Source organism: Carcharodon carcharias, chromosome 9, assembly GCF_017639515.1.
Source record: "Carcharodon carcharias isolate sCarCar2 chromosome 9, sCarCar2.pri, whole genome shotgun sequence".
Lineage (NCBI taxonomy): Eukaryota > Metazoa > Chordata > Chondrichthyes > Lamniformes > Lamnidae > Carcharodon > Carcharodon carcharias.
The window spans coordinates 149,005,555-149,027,330 of NC_054475.1; the positions used below are offsets into that span (position 1 = coordinate 149,005,555).

Genomic DNA, 21,776 nt, shown 5'->3' on the forward strand with positions numbered 1-21,776 from the left:
AGAAAAGATGTATTTGGTGGTGGCATCATGCTGGAGTTGGCGGAAATGGCGGAGGATGATCCTTTGAATGCGGAGGCTGGTAGGTTGATAAGTGAGGACAAGGGGGACCTTATCATGTTTCTGGGAGGGAGAAGAAGGTGTGAGGGCGCATACGCGGGAGATGGGCCGGACACGGTTGAGGGCCCTGTCAACCACCGTGGGTGGAAAACCTTGGTTAAGGAAGAAGGAGGACATGGCAGAGGAACTGTTTTTGAAAGTGGCATCATCAGAATAGATGCGAGTAGGAGACCTCTTTAAGGAAGCTTTCACCTATGTTTCTCATCAGAATTACGATTCGGACCCAGAATATGATATTGGTAGAGATCAGAGAAATGTGAACATTGTGGTTCAAAAAGCTGAAAGTCACCTTCAATGTGTTGCATAAATGGTCAAGCACAATTACCACCAAAATCAAAACACTTCTTGAGAAACATCAGGAAATATAACAACTGAGTCGGATCATCAAGAAATCTCTTTATTTTGGCTCAAGAAGGAAAAACTTTGAATGTGGTCTATTATGAAATACTTAATGTTCCAACGAGCACTGAAAATGCAGGCAGTGACACTGAAAATGTACTGAGTGATACTACAGTTGTTGCCTTTGACAGTGATGATGAAATATTCAGAGTATCAACAAACATTGAAGAAATAGCTGTGGATGGAGATTTCAATCCTGAGCATTTTGAGAGTGACACTGAGTATGTAGAGAACGGTTAGTAAAAAACATAAAGTATAAATTGCAAATCTAATTAAACTAGAGTCAAGCCAAATAAAATAAAGCAAATGAAAGTAAATCCAGTGTGAAAAGAAATATTTTTTGTTAAGTAATATTTTTGAGTATAATAATGTGTGAATTTAGGTACTTGTTTTCACATTTGTGGGATTAAAATTATTAATTAAAATAATTGTGTGAAAGAAGGTAATTAAGTGAATTGTTGAATGAAATCAGCTGGATATAAGAAATGCTTCAGGTAAATTACTTCATAGAAACTTTTTTGTGATCTGATTTCTGGCTTTAATACCATATCATTTAGTCCATATGCCCAAAGGGCAAATATCATCCCTTTATTCCCCTGACGTAGCATGGGTAGCCCAACTTGTTTAATATTAGCAAAAAAAGAGGTATAATCACTTGCATTGCACAGTTAAAATATCTGAGCTTGGCACCTGCAAAGGGGTGCTGGGGATTAGTATGTAGGAATACAAAATCAGAAGGAATGGGTTCAAGCTCCCAATCCTTCTCTACTCATTAAGCAAACAATCCCAATATATTATTGCAGGGTGAACCATTGCACAAGTACAGATGAAACAATTAGCAGGAAAGTTATCTCAGGTTACTTTAATGCAATTCTGGTTTTGAGTGAAAAATTTCATGTGAATTTATAATGACTAGAAATAAGGTATTTAGGCCTAGGGTAGGCATTCAGACACAAAAGTTGATTGGGATAGAACTGCGTTTGATGGATGATAAAGTGTGGTGAACTGGAGTAGATTAGGTGGATGTGCAGAAAGGATAAAAGTCAGACTGGAAGCAACTCCACTCAGCCAACTCTAAAGTTTCCGGTAACATTCCAGCCTCCTGTCAAGGACATGGTGTTATCGAGCATCCAGTTATCAATGCAACTGACCAGGCCTCCAAACAACTTTCACGAAGAGATACTTTTATAATTCAACAATAAACTTTATGAAACATTATGATACGTGTGTGTGTGTGGTGTCTGTGTTTTGTGTATGTATTAAGACAGAAATCCACTCTTACTTTGTGAAGGAGCTGGAAAGAAGTCCAATAAAAGCCATTGTTGCACCGCCCATTGCCGTCTTCCTGCATCCAAACCAGTCAGTGAAAATACTGACTACTGGAGAACAAAAGAAAATCATCCCAATTGAGACCGCACCTACCCAAGCTGCAAGGAAAAAGAAAACAGGAAAATAGTTTTAACAGGTTGTAGAATTTGAGTGTCCCTCCCACCACTTATCCCACTGACCCACAGCTTCACTGTTCACTGGAAATGTTTCCCCTGGCTGGGGAATCTATGGAATCGTGGTCTCAGAGTAAGGGGTTGACCATTTAGGATTGAGATGAGGAGAAATTTCTTCGATCAAAGGATTGTAAATCTTTGGAATTCTCTACCCCACAGAGCTGGAAATGCTCAGTTGTTGAGTATATTCAAGACAGACATTTTGGGTACTGAGGGATATGTGGATAGGGTAAGAAGGTGAAGTTGAGGTAGATGATTAACCATGATTTTTTGAATGACGGGTCATGCACGAACGGCCAAATGGCCTACCCCAGATCTTATTTATTTTGTTCCTATGTTGCAACGGCAACAACTTACATCTGTAAATATTTCTGGATGCTTCTCAAAGGGAGAAGGAATAGATAAGAAGTGCAAATAAAAAGAATTGGATGGTGGTGGGTTGAGCAAAGGTGTGATCAACAGTTACATTTTAATGATGTTTTTGAGGATCGGGAGAGATGTAACAAGGTGGAGAGGATTCCAGAGTGTTGGTGTATGTTGGTTGGAGGCAATGATGGAGCGAGGGAGGAGTGGGACACAGAGTGGGCCAGATTCAGCAGGGAGGAAAAGGTGATAACGAGCTAGATTTTCATGGAGTCGGGGAGACGCTGTGGAGATGTAAAAATGGCTACCAGGGCCCAATCCACCCCATGGCCCCTCATACCCTCCATGCCAAGCTATGGCACTTCCATGCCCATTCACCCACACCCGATTCCAGGATTCCCGGTTCCATTCCTGCCACCCCCAATTTTCACCAGTGTTGGTTAAGGCTGCGGGATGGTGCAGATTGTGAGTTCACATCCTGCACTCCCCACTGTCTGGCACTAAAGCTAAAATAGGCATCTCCTAGTCCCCTGTAATTTTCATGGAGTTGGGCCAGGTTTGAAAGGGCTCATGGCTCACCTCAGAGGTGTTGTGAACCATAGTCTGGATGAGGGAACCTTTTGAAAGGTAAGTTCAAAAGGTCTTACCCATGCCCCCTGGGCCAAGCTATTCCCACTCCTCCAAACCCCATGGCCCCTCATACCCCCCCATGCCAAAGCCTTATTATGCATTCTTGTCTGGGAGCCCAGATATCCATTAAGCTGTTGAAACAGCTGTGCCCCAGGAAGAAATTGCATGACTGAGAGTTCTTGCTCTCTGATCCATTCTGTCAATTATACAATGTTTATTTGCACAAGATGGGGGGGTTGGGGGGGGGGGGCTTTCAAGTGCTTACAGTTTCAGCTATTGACACTTAAAAGGGTCTGGATAATTAACACTTTTATTGGGCTGTAGTGAAAGGAGTTTTTTGAAGAAAGTGGAAAATTATGTATGAATGACATTTTTAAAGCTTTTTAAATATATCCTATTGTTATTATCGGGTTCATTGGTGCTATGCAGAGTGTATAGCGGATGAATGGGCATGGAAGTGCCACAGCTTGCCATGAAGGGTGTGAGGGCCATGGGGGTGAAGGAGTCAGAATGAGATGGCATGGATAGCAGACTGGGGAGTGTGTAGTGGGTAAGGGTGAGGGATAGAGAGCTGTTCTTTGATTTGGTGTCATTGTTATTACTAGGACAAAGTCCCAGAGCACCGAGGCATGTCTTCTGACAGCCTGCCTCAACACCCAGCAGCTCCAGTGTCTGCCTCAGAACTCTTTCCTGGGATAGTGGGCCTGAGTCCTGTCAGCACCCACTAGCCTCTACCCAACGCCCACCGCCGGCACTTCCTCCCGAGCCGGGCATGCCGAGCTGGGAAGCTTTCCGACTCCTGCTGCCCGCCTCAAAGATGAAAATCCAGCCCATGTTGGTGAACATTAGAGGTTCAACAATCTAGGAAGAGGATTTTGACTTCAATTATTTGGGAATGAAAAGTCAGTGGAGGTTGACCAGGACAGAGGTGATAGGTGAGCAGAGTGTCGTATGGGTTAGAGTATATGTACATTAGATCTCAGGAGAAGAGCAAAGAAAGTGTTGGAGAAATCAAATCTGTAATTCAAACTTGTTCTGGATACTTTACTTATGTTCAATGTAAAAGTCCCCTTAAGTAGGTAGCCCTTTATGCAAAACATAGTCCTGCATAGCGTGCCCTCAGCAAAACAATGAATCTTTCTTAAGATTTAGGTTATGCAACTGACATAATGCAACATTTGACTTACTGTTTTTGGGAATGTGGCTGCTGGGTCACAAGGATGTTTTTAATGATGTGTTCTAACAGGCTGTTGGAATAGCATGTCTTGTGGGTTTTAGATAAACCAAGATAACAATAAATAATGTAACTAAATGCCAAGCTTCTTCCTTACATCTGCTGTTGTTCACCTATTATAACTTCCTTTTTTGAAAAGGAGATGCATAAATATTACACTGTATCTTGTCAAGGGCTAGCCCATGAAAAGGATGAACTGATCCTCATTTCAGGTAATTTTACAGAATAATACTGCATAGTAGGCACCAAGAGCATTTGCCGGTGAGCCACTGAGGTACATATCACAAAGCTAGGAGATTTTGAGTTGAAGTTTCCATTAACTTATGAAATTTAAACAGGAAAAAAGAAGTGAGGTGTCTGGGCTTTGTTGGAGGGGCTGCTAAGGCTGAAGGGTCAGATAATTGCTTCCACACCTCTGCCCAAGATATTGGAAAAGACTTTGCTGATTACAACTCGGTGTCAAAATCTGCCATCCTTGGGCATCCGGTTGGAAGAGAAAACCATGTTAGCCTTCGTATTGCAAGAGTTTCCAGTATTAAAGAGTAGCAAAACCTAGCTCCTTTTTACAGCCCCAAAAACTTGGATATAGTGAAGAGGAATTTACTCCTGCAAATCTGCTTTAAACACCTTCTAAAGAAAGAGAAAGCAGGCTCCTATTATTAAATATTACTATCTACCTTTATGGTTGGAAATTGAGATAAATGGTTTGCTTCATCCAACAGATTTGAAGCAAATGACAATGATAAGCCTTTCAATATCTTGCTTTTTGACATTTAGAATTGGGTGATGGTCAGGCAGCATAGTTCTATTTTTCCATATTAAATTCAGTACTTTAGCGGTTAAAGTTTCTTAGTAGGGGGCATTGGGGGAGGGGGAAGTGAGAAACGGCAGCTCCGCTTTCCTTTAAATTAGCTTAAAGTGATTGCTGCAAAGTTTGGGCCTCACAACTAAGTGCAGCATCTTACTACAACAAGCTGAGTATCTGCACTTTTTGTGATAAGTTGGGTCTAGGGGATATAAACAAATTACTTCAAAACACACACAACTAAACCACAAAGAAACCCAATTCTTGAAATGTGAAATGTGAACAGAGTAACTGCACATTTTCCAGATAGTTGCAATTGTCCAAGTTCAACTTGGACTCTCGCATGAATTGTTCAGCTCAACAATCCTGCGGGGGGCTCAAGCAGAATGCTGTCTACACAGCGTAGCAGCTTTTCATCAACTAATTGCACAAAGTGCTTCCAAGTTCTTTGAAAAACTCAGGCTCAAGAGGAATTTGATTATGTGTTTCTGAAGAACTCGTCAAAGGCCAAGTAATAATCAGCTCTGGCTGTTTTTACTCTCCTAATGGGATGGCTTTTCTCTTAATGTGGGGAACAAGTCCATTGTTGTGCAAAATGTTAAACTTTTCTCCTAATAGAGCTATTATTTGTTTCCACAGGCTTATATTTTCCTTTTAAGACACCACATCCCTGAAAATTCTCCAGCTGTTATCCCAGCAGAGATTTCTCCCACTTGTGGCTTGCATCTCTGAACCTGACAAATTTTACTGGCTCAAGGAAGAGTACCTGATAGACAGATGCATCTCTGATGCCCAGCTGGCCCACACAGCTTGATATTCAGGCATTTGCCTGTTTTTGTACTTAATTCTCACTTTTCAGTTCTTACAAAGTGCAGTGTATAGAAGTACCCAATCTGCACAAATTTCTTATAGCCAACAAGCTTGCAACAAGACAGGTAAGTCTTGTTGGCCAGTACAGGGATCGAACCAACAACCTTGGCATTAGTTAGCACCATGCTCTAGCCATCTGAGCTAATGACCATCTTTTTTTCCAAAAGTTCCCCTCCATCCATCCAAGTCCCCAGTCTGTTCTTGTATAATTTGCAGTTTGTTCCAAAAAGAACAATGGTTGCACCTGAAGTGCATCACAGTCCCAGCTATAAACTGCAATCAATACACAACTTGTTTAAAATTTAAATTTGCTTATAAAAGGTGTAGAAGTGAGATTGTGGGGGTCAATTAAGGCCGCTTTTCACATTATCCTGAAGTGGCCAAAATAGATTGCACTGACAAAACAATTATTAATGCAAGAAGCCATAACATTCAAGTTAAAAGTTAACAAACATGCAAATCAAATGTGTTTTTAATCTGCTTAAAGGCAATATACAACTGAGCAAGAATTTCAGCATTTTGAGAAAAAAATGATTTTTAAACACACATTTAAAAGATAATAAAGGAACAGATAGTCTTCCATCAGAAACTGCACCTAGCTAAAGAGCCCTCAATACCAGATTTAAGATTGGGCTACACATATCTTTATCAATACAAGTAGTTCTGAAGGCAGTAGCTTACACTGGAGTATGGTGTTTCATGTGGGATTTGTGCTGACAGGCTTTTTCTTAAACCAATAACAACAACTTGTTTTTATATAATGCCTTTAAAGTAATAAAATGTCCTGAGGTGCTTCACAGGAACCTTACAAAGCAAAGTTTGACACGCGGCCACATTAAGGTGGACGACCAAAAGCTTGGTCAAAGGGAGAGGTTTTAAGGAGCATCTAAAAAGGGGGGGAAAAGAGGTAGATGGGTAGAAAGACCTTGGCAGCCAACAGTGGGGATGCACAAGAGGCCAGAATTAGTGGAGTGCAGAGAGTTGTAGGGTATGGAAGTAGTATGTCATAAATGATCAGCTGTTCTTTTTTTACTGACGGGCAGCTTGATGTTCATTCTTGATCATGTCTCCCACACTTGATCATGGGAGAGGGTGAGACCATGGACAAATTTGAAAAGGATGTAAAATTTTAAAATTGAAGCGTTGCTTAACCAGGAGCCTCACCTGTCAGACATCAACCTTTTTGTTACATCCTGGTCAAGAATGCCACAGAAGTTAGAAGATTCTCCCTAGATAGAGGAAAAGTATTTCAGCCTTGGATACCATGAGCTTTTTTAGAGAGTTAAGAGTTGCTGAGGAGAAAATAGTGTTTGGGGCAAAGGTATTTGGGAGTTAACTAAGTTTGGGGGCTCGTTTAGCTAAGATGACATGGGAGTTCCATTTGAGAGCAGAGGAAATTATGATGCCAAGAAATGGAGTAACGTTAGAATCATGTAAAGATAAGGGGTGGTAGGAGTTGGGTCAAATTCTAAGAAACATGAAGGAACTGAATGTTGGAAAAATTGAAGGAAATAAAATTGTCATTACCCCTTCAAAGGGCAACAGGGGGATTGAGATGTAATAATTTGAGTACTATACACATGTAGCTAATGCTTAACCATGTTCTATGCCAGACTATTGAATAAAGTGGTGTAACAAAGGCATAGTTATAATGATTAGGTACTTTAAGCAGCTCAAGGCCTCCTACTGTTGACATGTGAATTCACTTAAGCAGAAGCAGAGTTCAAATTCAAAAGCACAGTCTAAGAATGGATGTCTTAATAATTAATGTCCACATTCAGCCAAGGCAGTTACACTTAATTTTGTTTATAAGTCATACACTAAGTAAAGCACAATACAAAGCGGTGTCTCAATGAAATAGATTTAAGTCCTTACAATTACATCAATGGTGCCCAAGGGCAGATCCAAGCATGGGCTCAGGGGACCTGTATCCAAACGTCATAGTCAAATATGGGGTTTCCATTAAAACATCATTTCACAGAAAAAAGCGCATACATTCACTAGATTAGAATATTCTAGTATTTAAAAATAACTTCAGGAGGTGAGGTAGGCCTTGTACTTTAATGGATTGGGAAAGGGCCTTGTGCTGGGGCCATGGAACAGGCAAGTTCCTTGTGACAAACCCCATCTGTCGAACTGCCATGGCAACAGTGGTCCTTGCTAAATAGGTTCAGCACAGGCCAAGGCCCCAGTGCAGCCAACCTCCGCTGCTGGGGCCTCAGTACAAATCCTTTATGCACTTGTGGAGAGATACAACCAGTGCTGCACATTACCGAGGAGCATGCCTTCTACAGATTAAGTGGTGGACTAATGAATATTTGGTGCCCAAAACCCTAAGAATTCTTAATTCAGTTCCAAAGGTACCTAACCTTTGCAGATTTCCAAAACCATTAGATCATCTCAGTTGGTATACGTTTATTTATACAGCATGTCAGCCTAAAAAAGGTCAATAAAATAATTTACAGAAACATTTCAAATTAACAAATTGAAATTGCAGGCTGAAAACATAAAAAAATGGTGAGTTGGTAAATAAAGAAAAACTGGACACTTCAAACATGTACAACTGTAAGAATCAATCACTCAGAGCTCCCGATACAATGTCGGGAAGGTGCATCTTCTGAGCTGATATTTGGTAATGTTAGAACATCACATTCTGCCTCTGGGCTCGTGACCCAGTGATTTTCTGCCCAGTGATAGGAAGGCCTGGATCTTCAGTCTTGGGTCAGGAGCCCAGAGTTACCCAACTCCGCAAACCGGACCCCGGAGAAAGTCCCCCGGAAAGTCGGGTTTTTGTTGCGGGGTGGCAGGATTCTCTGGGAGTCAGGTCTGCCGCCGTGGGGCAAAGCCGGAGGCTGCCGGGTGTGGAGGCGGGCTGGGTGGAAGGCCTGCCTCTGTGCTTCTGCATCGTGTCCAAGATTCTTAAAAAAGCAACAGGACCAAAAAAACAGCCCTGCTGACCTCACCTCTCACACTCCCTAACGGCTCCACACACTCCCTATGCCAACTCATGCCCTCTATCCACCCCATGGCCCCTTATACCTTCCATCCCAACCTAGGCCCCTCCACCCACAATCCATGGCCCCTCATGCCCTCCGTGCCAACCTATGCCTCATCCCCATGGCCCTTCGACCCTTCATGTCAACCTGGGCCCAGCCACACACACCCATAGCCCTTCATACCTTCCATGCAAACCTATGCCCATCCACCCAACTCCATGGCCCCTCATACCTTGCATGCCCCTCTACCCACCCTACACAGGCCTTTATCACCCCTATGCCAACATAATGCCAACTCATGCTAACTTATGTACACCAACAATCACCCTTCCTCCTTACACTTACCATGGCAACGAATCCAGTATCCTCGATGGACAGACCTCAGGCTCCATGCCAAGATTAAATGAAATAAATTTCTAAGGGCAGAACTTTACATTTGGCAGGCGGGCAAGCCCCCGACCCTCTCGAGCGCAAAATGACGAGCATTGGCTTTGGCAGGGCATGTCAACGTCAATGCGCAGTCGCGTGATAGTTCGGTCGGTGGTCGCGTGCCAGAGCCGGCAGCGCGCCCACCGGCACTTAAAAGGCCTGTTAAGGCCATTAAGTAATCAATTAACTTAAATTTTTCACTGCCCGTCCAACCTAACGGTTGGCGGGCAGGCGAAAAAGGTCAAGCGGCCTTGACATATTTTTGGAAACCTCATCCACAGGCAGGATGAGGTTTCCAAAAGCAAAAAAAATAAAATAACTTTAATTTTTCATTAATAACATTTCCCTGCTGTCACATGAGGGGACATGTTTCATTACATTTTTGAAATTTTGTTTTTCATATCTGTTCATCTCACTGAGGCAGCTCAGTACCTCAGGGAGATTATGATGCACGAAGTTCGCACTCGACCTGCTCCCCTCGCCCACACAGGCGGTGCTCAGTGCTGCCGCTTGCGTTTCATGCTGGGCGGCTCTGAATTGGCCTGTCAGCGTGAAATCGCGGTCCAGTGCAGGTCACGGGCAGCGAACGGCTTCCTGACTGCCCCCGCCGAGCCCACCCGCCAAGGGCAACATTCTGCCCTACGTGTCTATTGCAGAATTTGGGCTGGATTTTTACTGTCGGTGAGCAGGGGGCGGGGCCTGCTCGCCAACGGCAAAATGATGCGGGATGACATCGGGCGGAACCCCCATGTCATCCCGCCCCATTTAAATATTCAGGAAGGCGGGGGCGCAGCAAACTCAGCTGTCCGCCCACCGACCTGTCAATGGCCAATTGAGGCCATTGACAGGGTGGTTAAATCAATTAAAGGCCCTGCCCGGGATGAGGTTTCATGTAGAGTTTTAAAAAGTTTATTAAAGTTTCAGTGAAATTTATTAACATGTCCTATCTCGTGTGAAATTGTCACAGGAGGGGAACATGTTAAGGATTGTATTATTTTTCTATTTTTAAAGTTTATACAGCTGTCAGCGATCTCCCTAAGGCAGCACTTAGCCTCAGGGAGATGTGCGCTCTTTTGTGCGCATGCGTGAAAGAGCGCATTCTCGCATTTGGGGAATCCCCCCACCCCCCACCCCCCCAGGAAACGCATAGCACTTCCCTATGGATATCACGCTGGGTGCGCCTTAATTGGCCCGCCCAATTAAAATGGCGGCGGGGTCCACTTCTCCGGCGGGGATCGGCTCCCTGCCTGCTGGAGATTGGGTCAGGCGTGCCCGGCAAAAAATTCTGCCCTTTTTTTTAAAAAGCATTCTCATTCATAAAAACCCGTTCACTACATGTATATTACTTTTACTGCATCCTTATAAAAACAAACATTTAATTCAAGGGCATAATCCCTTGTAAAAACATTGAGATTTATGGTCTCACTTCAAAGAGTCTATAACTACTTGCAGCTGTCAAACTGTGAAATGGAAGGCACCCTACTGTGATAATGGAAGGCTGTGAGATCAGTCATGCAGCACAAATTCAGTAATGGTAGCCCTCAGGCTTATGTCAACTCTTTGAAAAAAAAATGTCTGGAGTGTTTAAAAAAATCATTACTTAAGGGGCAGGAGTTTTAAATGGCTTGACAGCTTGACAATTGCCTTTGGCTGTTCATTTTTACACTTTTGATAGTTACTTCTTACACCTCAACTCTCCCAAGGGGCACCTGACATCCCCCAAAGGTGTCCCAGAACCACATCCAAAGGGGTACCCTACCTCTCCAAAAGTATATCACACCTCGCCAAAAGAATCCACAAAGTTCAAACTTGCTCCTCCCAGTTTTAATCAACACAAGGTGCAGATTTCGGCCTCCTCTGCCATTTTCACAATGACTGGGAGGCTCTCCATCATTGAAAAAATCCAGGCCTAAGTGAGGGTCAATCATGGGTCAGCAAAACCAATAGGAACTTCTATCCTATTGTCATCTGCACAAACATAATGCAAAGTTAAAAGTATATTTGTTGTAACATTACTATTAATCTCTCCCTTGTGAATAACCCCGAGGTATTCTTTTACACAAGGAGTGTTGCATAAAGGAAAGTTGTTTTTATGTTCCACAGTATTCCGCAATTAGTTGGTCTCTTTATAATTGTCTAGTTAGGAATAGAATTAAAAGTTATCTCCTGCAGAGACCGATAACTTTTAAAAAGAGATTTGAATTTCCAGTAAATGACTAAAGGATCACTGAACAAGATTTCAAGTTTTAAGATTTTTCTGTAACAAACAAAACACAACATTACAAAACGCTATTTTGGTAGGCAACTTATACTCTAAATAACAGACAAGATCTCCCATTTAACTTTTACACATTCTGTGTGGTGAAAAATAGAGTCCTGCTGCCTGTCTCTCTCAGATTTTTGCAGACAGACCCAGCTGTGAGGTTCAATGACATTTTAGGAAAACTTGCAACCCAATCCTACAATGGCTTCGTATGGACTGTTCCCCTCTCAAAGTCCATCTCCATAGCAACATGAATCACGTGGGTCTTGTATCCAGGTAGAAATACTAATTAGTTGTCATTTAGAGCTCAAACTTCATTCTATCTTGAAGTTAAATAGACAGTTTAACGTTTAACCATTTAAAAACCTGACATTCCCAATACCTCCCTGGGGCTTGGAGATTAACAGTTGGCACAGCTGTCCTGGTCAATGTTTACAGGCATGAGTATCTCACACTTCCTCCAAGTAAGACAACCTGGGCCCCTCTTTAACCTTTAACTAAGCAACCCAAATTTTTTGTCAGGCAGAATTCAGAACAAGTCACATGACCCCTTTCATTCCTCCACTTAACCTTAAATTAAAGATACAGTCCTGAAAAATAACTATCTTATAAATTTCATATCTGTAACCACATTGTTAAATACCGATAAATGATCCAATATCCCATGAACATGATACTGCTACCACCATGAAAACTGTCTGTGCAATACAACAGACCAAGCTTAAATAACAGAGGTTTTAGCATGAGTGTTTTCCTTTATTATCTTTGGGGATTATGCTGAAATTTTGCTGAACTTATCCAAGAGATAATAAAAAATGGAAGAACCCAGGTATGGGATTGAGGGGAGAGGAAGGGAAAACAGGTTCCCTGGTGATGATCTAAATCCAACTTTATGCAAATACCAACAAGGTGAAGGGTGACTACCAAGTGTTGATCCAGCTTTTGCAATACTAGTCCACTGATTGTTTGGAAAGTACAAGGTCCTAAAGAAAGTTAAACTTTTACTCAGGACACACTGCCTGGTTATACTTAATAATCTTCTGTTTTTAATTTATCATAACTTTCTCAGAACAATCTGCTCTGCACATCATTTAAAACAGACTGTCAAAACGGCATTTGCAAAAGCTTATATTAGTTCCTAGCTCTTTGGAGTCTTTGGTTCAATTCTAAAGCATTTTGCAAGAATAAAAATGTAGATTTAAACCAATTCAGAATGCTTTAACAATTTTGTTGATTATTTTTGGCATATATCACAGTCAAAACAATGTTCTAATTAAACTGCTTAAACTAAACAAGTTAGGCAGTCTCATTTCAGCACAAGAAAGGAAACAAATGATCCACTGAATATGACTGTTGAACAGGGATTAGTTGACATTGCAGTCAATAAATAGGCTGAATAGTATTACACACAAAAACGCACATACACACAAGTCTCCAGTGGCCTTGCTATTCAACTAATTATTTATTTACTCCCAAAACTAGGAGGGTGTAATAGATGCAGATCAAATCAGCCATGGTTGAACTGAATGGCAGAATAAGCTTGAGGGGCTGATTGACCTACTTTGCCACTATTGACATGTTTATATAGGCAGCTTGCACTGAAATGCAGACAGAGGAATTTACAATTGGAAAAGCTGACATGAATTTGTGACAAAAATATGATAACAGGAAACAAAGTTTTGTAGAAAGGAGTTATGTGCTGATGTAAGATTTTTCATTTACAGGTCTTAGAAGTAGTTTGTCTTTTTCCCTTTGGGTTTGATTGTGGTGGCCCAATGAGCAGAGAGCTAGCACTCACTAACAAGAGAATAAATGCGAAAATGGTTGCTAGGATTAGGATCTGGAGGTCAGCTGGTAGTTGTGGAGTTAATCTTCAGGAGACAAGTGGTGAAAATTGGAGGGAAAAGGTGCTAGTCCCTCAGATGCTGTGCCAGACTCCTGTTGTAACTGGGTCCAACAGGGATCCTGTGACACCACTGATTCCAGGAATTCCCAGTCAGTCTTGTGAGATGAAGAACCTCCACTGACCCCTTATAACACTGGGATCAGTCCCAGAGTTGGGGACTCCCTGGGAAGAATTTTCGGACTGCCGACTGCAATCGGTCCTCGACCGCGATTTCATGCTGAAAGGCTCAGCGCTGCCGGGGGGCGGGCCAGCGAGGGGGGAGAGGGCGAGCGTTGAAGTCAGCGCGGGCAAGGAGGAGTGTGGAAGGAAAGCTCCCTGAAGGCAGAGAGCTGCCTCACGGACCTGACAAATTTAAAATCAATAAAAGCAGAACATAAAAATCAGGAAAAAATGTCCATGCGTCAGAATGAGACACCTCAACATATGGATGATGAAAATTTTTTCAAAGCATTTTAATCTTTTTTTTAAATTAGTCACGGAAGCTTCATCCCGCCCTTGGATGAGGTTTCCTCAAAAATGCAAAGGCCGGTTCGCCCGCCTGCCAACTGTAACGTTGAGTGGGCAGTGAAAAATCACCGTCAATTGCTACTTCAATGGCCTTAATAGGCCTCTGAATTGTTGGTGGGTGCGCTGCTGACTATCACGCATGCCCGCCGACTGAAGTATCGCACGAGTGTATGATGACGTCGGGACACTTGTCCGACATCATCCTGCGCTATTTCATGCTCGAGCATGCCGGGCGCGTGCCCACACTCCGAGTGGAAAATTCCACTCCTTCTGTTGTGTGTTCCTGGTTCCCAGTTCAGCCGAGACCCAGCCTATGGATGACAGCTAGTATGCTGAAAGAGCTGAGGCACTCCAACTTCTAGATGGTTATAAGTGGGCCCAATGTGAGGTGTGGAGAGGTCCAAATTACAGGCTGCCCTAGACCCTCAAAAGAAAATGCATTTAAAAAACAAATAATTGGTTCTGTTCCTTTCCATAGAGGTTGGAAGAGGTCATGACAGGACTCGTATGGGCGAGGTGAAGACCCTTGGAAATACTGGTCAATCTTCAAGCAGAACATGATATAAAGGAACTTTGCAATCAATGTAGTGCTTAATGACACAATAACTTGCATTTATATAATACCTTTAACATGATAAAGCACCCCAAGGTGCTACATTGGAGTGTTATCAGACAAAATTTGACACTAAGCCAAATAATATTAAGACAGGTGAGTAAACCATTAGTCAAAGAGGTAGGTTTTAAGGAGAGAGTTAAAAGGAGGGGAGAGAATGGTATAGAGGCAGGGAGATTTAGAGAGTGAATTCCAGAACTTAGGTTTAGGCACCAGAAAGCATGGCTGCTAATGGTGGAGTGATTAAAATTGGAGTGCACAAGGGGTCAGAGCTGTTTTTTAAACCTCCACCTATGCTCTGAAATGCTACAGTACAGAAAGAGGTCATTCAGCTCATGTTTAAAAATCCCACTCCCCTGCTCTCGCCCCAAATGACCATTTGTATCGCTGCTGTAGCTAACAAAAATCTATAGCAGGGCAAAAGGTTCAGGAAATATAGGACCGGCGGGGGGGAGGATAGTCTAGTTAGCCCCTCAAGCCTGTTCTGCCATTCAGTGAGATCATGACTGCTTTGCGACTGAACTACATATACCCACATTTGCCTCATACCCATAATACCTTTAGCTAACAAAAATCTATTAATCACAAACTCAATTATTGCCGTAGCATCAATAGGGAAACGTTCCAAACTTCTACAACTGTTTACATGTTTAAGTGCTTATACTCCTGAAAAGTAAGTTTCAAAAGGTCGTGGACCTGAAACATTTATTCTGTTTCCCTCCCAAAGATGCCGACTGCCCTGCTAAATATTTCCAGCGCTTTTTTTTTTTGCTTTTATTTCAGGGCCAGAATTTTGCACTCTGGGTGCGGGCTTGGGAAGCTGACCACCATCGGCTCCGCACCGCGATTTTACACTTAAGGCCCGCCCAGCGTGAGACGCGAAAGCTGCAACAGCAAGAAGGGGTGGGCGGGGAGGTGCAGGGTGGGGAGCTCAATGTCCGCCGGGTCTAATGGTGACCCGGCGGCCGACTTGAAAGCGGCCGCAGCAGCCAGGGGAAGGCCGCCAGTGAAGCAAACGCACCTCCTCATGGAGCTCGCTACTGGTGAACACGGCAGGCGGGAGGGCAGGTCGGCAGGGGCAGTCGGCCCATGTTTTTCTGATGAGTGTCTCGCTGCTCTCCTGGAGGAGGTGGCAGCAGCGCAGGGAAGGCAGGAGGAGGCCGCCCCCCCACCTCACCAAAAATGCCTGAGAGGAGGTGGCATCCAAGGTGAGCTCCCATGATGTGATGAGGCGCACATGGGTGAAGTGGCATAAGTGCTTCAACGATCTCCTGCGATCGAGGAGGGTGAATACCGTGTTGGCATGGGTCACTTAGCACAGTGGTTAGGAGCTGCCCACCCACCCTGGGTTGTCCATGAGGTAGCAGATGCTGGAAGTCCAGCAGGGTGCACGAGAGGATCAGGCGGAGATACATGAGGGAATGCGTGCCATGGTCTCTATTGTGGAGGAGTCCTTGCAGAGCATGAGCAATGCAATGACCCTCAAGGTCGAGTGCACTGCCTCCTCCATGGAGAGAGTGGTGACTCTCATGCAGAGGCTCCACCAGGAGCTGAATCAGGGGTTCCTGGGGATGCGCTCAGACCTGCAAGCCCTCACACTGTCAATGACCTCAAGTGGTCACTGTCAGTGTGGGAGGTGGATTGAGCCCAGTATCCCAGCTAGGTGCCTGTCCATCAATGGTGACCAAAGCGACCTCACATTGGCGCACAAGCTGCTTGTTGTCCCTGTGGGCTCCTCTCAGGGTGCTCCAGATGATGGCAGCAGCTCCTCCGCCCCTCTGCCAGTGACCATGACATCTGGTGAGGCTACGGTGACTGGGGAGATGCCAGCTGTGCCACTGCCACTCCATTCCAGGCGGGGCCAGCACAGGCTCCATGGGCCATAGGACGCCCGCCAAGGTCATCAAGGCCAACAGGACAGCAGAGTGAGCAGGCTGTCTCCAATGTCGGTGCCAGCGAGGGGGGGGCACCTAGACGTAGCACCGGCAAATGAAAACTTAAAAGCACCTTAAGCACAATACGGGTTTATCATTGGTGATATTTTTTCCCCCCACTTTTACGTTAAATGTTATTTGGTGTGATGCCTATCAATTTATTTATGCCAGGTGCCACATCATTAAATGTGTTTCTGTTCAACAAGCGTCTAGAAGCTTCATTAGTTCTGCAGGTGCAGGGTAACCCTGGATGTTATGAGTGACTTGTTTGTCATTGAACTTTATTGAAATAGCACATAGTGCATGCTGTTCGCCAAGCAAATGTTCCTGTCAGGTGTTGAGTATGGAGCCGGCAGCCCTGGCATGTGGTGGTGGTTCTTATTTGGTGGGCTAGTTGAAGGAGCATTGGATTAAAGTGGCCCAGTTGTCCCTGCCTCCCTGGAGGTTGCCCAGGTTGGCGTCTCTCCCCTCAGTGTTCTGCTCACCGTGCTCGTCCTTGGACTCACTACTGGACTCATCGTCTGTTGCCTGTGCAGCTGCATCAACATCTTCTTCCTCCACTGCATTCCCCCTTTCCAGTGCCAGATTGTGGAGAGCTCAACATGCAGCCACTATCAGTGACACACAATATGGGGGTATTGCAATGTGCCCTCTGAACAGTCTAGGCATTGGAAGTACATCTTGAGAAATCCTGTGGCTCTCTCTACCACCACCTTTGTGGAGGCATGGCTCCTATTGTACCGCTGCTCCGCCTCTGTTCTTGGATGGTGGAGAGGCGTCATGAGCCACCTTCTGAGGGGATAGCCCTTGTCACCCAGCAGCCATCCATCCTGTCGGGCTGGAGCACTGAAGAGCCTCAGCACCTGGGAGTGTCTCAGGATGTAAGCGTCCTGGGAGCTGCCTGGGTACCTTGCACAGACTTGTAGAATCTGCATCCTGTGATCACACACTATCTGCACATTCATGGAGTGGAATCCCTTCCTGTTGACGAAGGCACCGGGCTCACCTCCTGGCGCCTTGATAGCCACATGTGTACAGTCTATAGCACCCTGGATGGGGGGGAAACCAGCAATCACTGCAAAGCCTCTGGCTCGCTCAGCATGGCTGGCCTCATCCATGCGGTAGTGGATGAAAGTCAATGCACGCCTGAACAGAGTTTCTGTCACCAGCTTGTCACAACTGTGGACAGATGATTGGGAGATTCCACAAAGGCCACTCACCGAGCCCTGGAAAGAGCCAGAGACATAGAAATTGAGGGCCACTGTGACCTTCAGTGCCACTGGCATAGGGTGTCCACACACAGTCAGAGCTGATCTCAGGGCCGATGGAGGTCACTGTCTCGCTTGAGAGGCGGAGCCTCCATCGGCATTGCACCTCAGACATACTGAGGTAGCTGCATTACCGCTTGTAAGCCCTGGCAGCAGGATAGTGGCATCTTCTGCAGCCCCTTCCATCTTAGACTTCCTGTTGGCCCTGCGCCCCTTGTGCCTGTGCCTGTCCTCCCACTGATCGCTCAGCTGGAGGCTGAATAGGGACACCTGGCCTCCTCCCTCTTCTCGCCCTCTCTTCCTCCTCAGAGGAGGTGCCTCTGGTGAAGACCAGAATCCCCATTCCCTTGGTAAGGGAAGGTTGTCTGATACCTGGAAGGACCCAAGTGGTATGACTCCTCCGCAGTCCTGAACTGAAGCCTCTTATTTCTGTCAAAGCAGCTCTGAAGCGAAATGATGATATCCTGTTCACCCAAGCAAGCAGCAGCAAGTTATAAGCTAAAGTACAAACAACTCACATGAGCAGTCCTACTCACCCCTCTTAGCCCACCTGTGGATGAGGTTTTTGAAAATGTGGCCTACCCGCCTGCCTGTTGCACCCGTGCAACGGCCTAAAAATTGCACAGGCTCCGTAAACTCTGAGACAATTGGTGTCTCAAGGGCCTTTACTGGCCCATAAATTAATGGCGGCACGCCTCCGTGTTCATCACACGCCCGCCTAGCAAAGTATCGTGACGGTGCACAGTGATATCAGGACCCATGCCCGACGTCATCGTGCGTTACATTACACTTGGGCGTGTCGGGCACCTGCCCACAAGCCCAACGTAAAATTCTGGCCCAGATTTCCAGCATTCACAGTATTTTCCTTTTGTAATTCCATCCCTTTCCTGGTCGCTGTCTGAGGCTATATCGGAAAATTCGCAACCTCCAGACTCCTATTTGACACTGAGGTGAACTTCCGACATCATATCCTGTCCATCACCAAGATCACCTACTTCCACCTACATAATATTACTGACCTCCGTCCCTACCTTTGTTCCCTCCGCCCCTACCTTTGTTCCCTCCGCCCCTACCTTTGTTCCCTCCGCCCCTACCTTTGTTCCCTCCGCCCCTACCTTTGTTCCCTCCGCCCCTACCTTTGTTCCCTCCGCCCCTACCTTTGTTCCCTCCAGACTCAACTATTTCAACGCTCTCCTGGCTGACCTTCCATCTGTCACCCATCAAACTGATCTTTAGCTAACATTAGTAAGCAATAAGCACTCCTGCCTGCAATGTTTAGAGTTTTGCAGATACATCCAGCTGCTATTTATTTTGTTTCAAATTACTTCATTAATGAGGATCCATTTCAAGCTGTGATCATGTAGTAGACCTGCTCACAGGGCAAGACTGTTTTCCTCAGTCTTATCAGAATGGCTTTTGGTAGAATGTTGTCGATATTGTGTTTTTGTATAGTGAAGCAATGAAGAAATAAAATCATTCTCTGTCCTGGTCATTCAATCCATTTGGCATTTGAAAATAAAACCCTCCAATCAATACTTGCTATCTAGGCCGAGGCTGATAGATCTTATCTGTACTGTCTGGTAACTTATAAACAAAAGTAGCAAATAAGCTTATGTATAATAGCGAAACTTAGTACAAAATACCAGTAAAGAAATTAGCCATTGAAAACTTGTGGAAAAGCAAAATGTAAATATCACTTCAGATTTGCAAAGGTTTTCAGGGATATGGTAGCATAGTGGTTATGTTGCTGAACTAATAATTCAGCAGCCTGAACTAATGTACCAGAGACATGAGTTCACATCCCACCCTGGCAAGTGGAGAATTTAAATTCAGTTAAATAAACGTGCACCAAAAAGCTAGTATCAGTAATGGTGACTATCAGATTGTCGTAAAAACCCATCTGGTTTACTAATGTCCTTTAGTGAGAGAAGTCTACCATCCCTATCTGGTCTGGTCTATATGTCACTCCAAACCCACAGCAATGTGGTTAACTCTTAACTGTTCTCTGAAATGGCCAAGCAAGCCACTCAGTTGTATTCAAGAAAATGGCTCATCACCTCCTTCTCTAGGTCATTGGGGATGGGCAACAAATGTTGGCTTTGCCAGGGACAGTCACTACCAATGAATAAATAAAGTAAGTGAGTATTTTCTCATTAAGAAAATAAAAAAATCTAAAATTACAAATCTAAAATTGTTATTGCAGGTTTATTTTTGGGACGGCAGTGATGATAAGGAGCACTTTGCCAAATGTGTGGAATACACGTCCACATAAAACTCAGGACACCACTACCTTCTTTCCTCCCTCTAACACATTGGAAGGTAATTTATCTCTATCCTCATACTATGCACAATTAATTGACAGACAGCAGGTAAGCACGCTTTTCCTAAGCCTCTGTCAATACTAGAGTAACCATTAACTTGGACGTGGATGAGTCGATTTAATCATCACTTCTCTCCTGCTCTCTCAAGGAGAAGCTTCTTGCCTCCTTCTGCACTGAACACAGGATCTCCTAGTTTGTGCCAATGTGCATGCGGGGAGAAGCCATTTTAGAATACCAATATGTTGTGCCAATGAAGTCACTGTAATAGTGCTTCACCCAGGTTTATGTCTAGACAGCAAGTATCAACAGGCAATTCAACAAAGTGAGGTCAAAGTCCAACCTGTCCTCAATAGATGTCCACACGTGCACACTTTCCAGCATTGGATGGTAATCAGGGATGGTGACTCTTTCCTAACAAAAGGCATAAAGGCTAATTGTAGTATATTTTGTGTCATCCTGACTGTGACCAGCTTATTCATAAAGTAACACCTGAACCTGAGATTTCTTCATTTGTACAGATCTGCATATAATGTTACAAATATGAAGATTATAAGATAGTTATGTTAAGAATGTCAGGTTTTATAAACAGTAATACTTTATTTTTCTTATAAACCCTAACTCCATTCTATCTTGGAATTAAATGAGTAGTTTAATCAGCATTTCTACCTGGATACAAGGCCCATGTGATTTACTTTGCCATGGAGTTAGGCTTCAAGGGGAGAACAGACCATAGATAGCCATTGTAGTATCAGCTTACAGGGTTTTATGGATATCCCTGAATATCACAGAAAGGTCGGCCTGCAAGAATCTGAGTGAGAGGGAGAAAGATAGAAAGAGAGAGAGCGAGAGTAAGAGAAAGAGAGAGAGATACCACAGAGAAATAAAGACAACCAGTTTCTATTGTTCACCATGCAGAATGTGGGTAGGAGCATCTGCTCAGTTTGAAGCGACCAAGTTAGTCAAGATTTAAATGAGGCTGGAAGATTCACCTAGCTTTGGCTAGAGGAAAGGATTTTCTGCGTAACCCTTACCATAAAAGTCAGTTCAAGGATTCCAATTTATCCAACTGGAAAAGGAAAAGGAAGCAAGCCATCGGAAGCCTAACTTCATGGCAAAGTAAATCACATGGGCCTTGTATCCAGGTAGAAATGCTGATTAAACTACTTATTTAATTCCAAGATAGAATGGAGTTAGGGTTTATAAAAAAAATAAAGTATTACTGTTTATAAAACCTGACATTCTTAACATAACTATCTTATAGTCTTCATATTTGTAACATTATATGCAGATCTGTACAAATGAAGAAATCTCAGGTTTAAGTGTTACTTTATGAATAAGCTGGTCACAGTCAGGATGACACAAAATATACTACAATTAGCCTTTATGCCTTTTGTTAGGAAAGAGTCACCAGAATAGCTTTGGACTAATTCCTGGAGAACGAAGTGTCCACTTAAAGGACAAAGGAAAGTATAACTGTGGAGGGGTATTTTCAGTTGTGTGAACAGTTAAACGGGGATGTTCTTTTCTATCATTTAAAGTTGTCTGCAAAAAGTTACAGTAAAAGTCTTGCAACTTGAAATCTTGTTGTGTGATCTTTTCAGTCAGTCACTGGAAGCTCA

At 43.9% G+C, this 21,776-nt stretch overlaps 1 protein-coding gene across 1 annotated transcript in view; it reads right to left on the reverse strand.

The window, feature by feature from the left end:
• slc16a2 (solute carrier family 16 member 2) overlaps positions 1–21,776 on the reverse strand; it is a 113,896-nt gene that overhangs the window by 79,706 nt on the left and 12,414 nt on the right. The window contains exon 2 of the mRNA XM_041196187.1: positions 1,799–1,943. Coding sequence (XP_041052121.1) covers positions 1,799–1,943 — 145 coding nt within the window. The remainder of the gene's footprint in view (positions 1–1,798; positions 1,944–21,776) is intronic.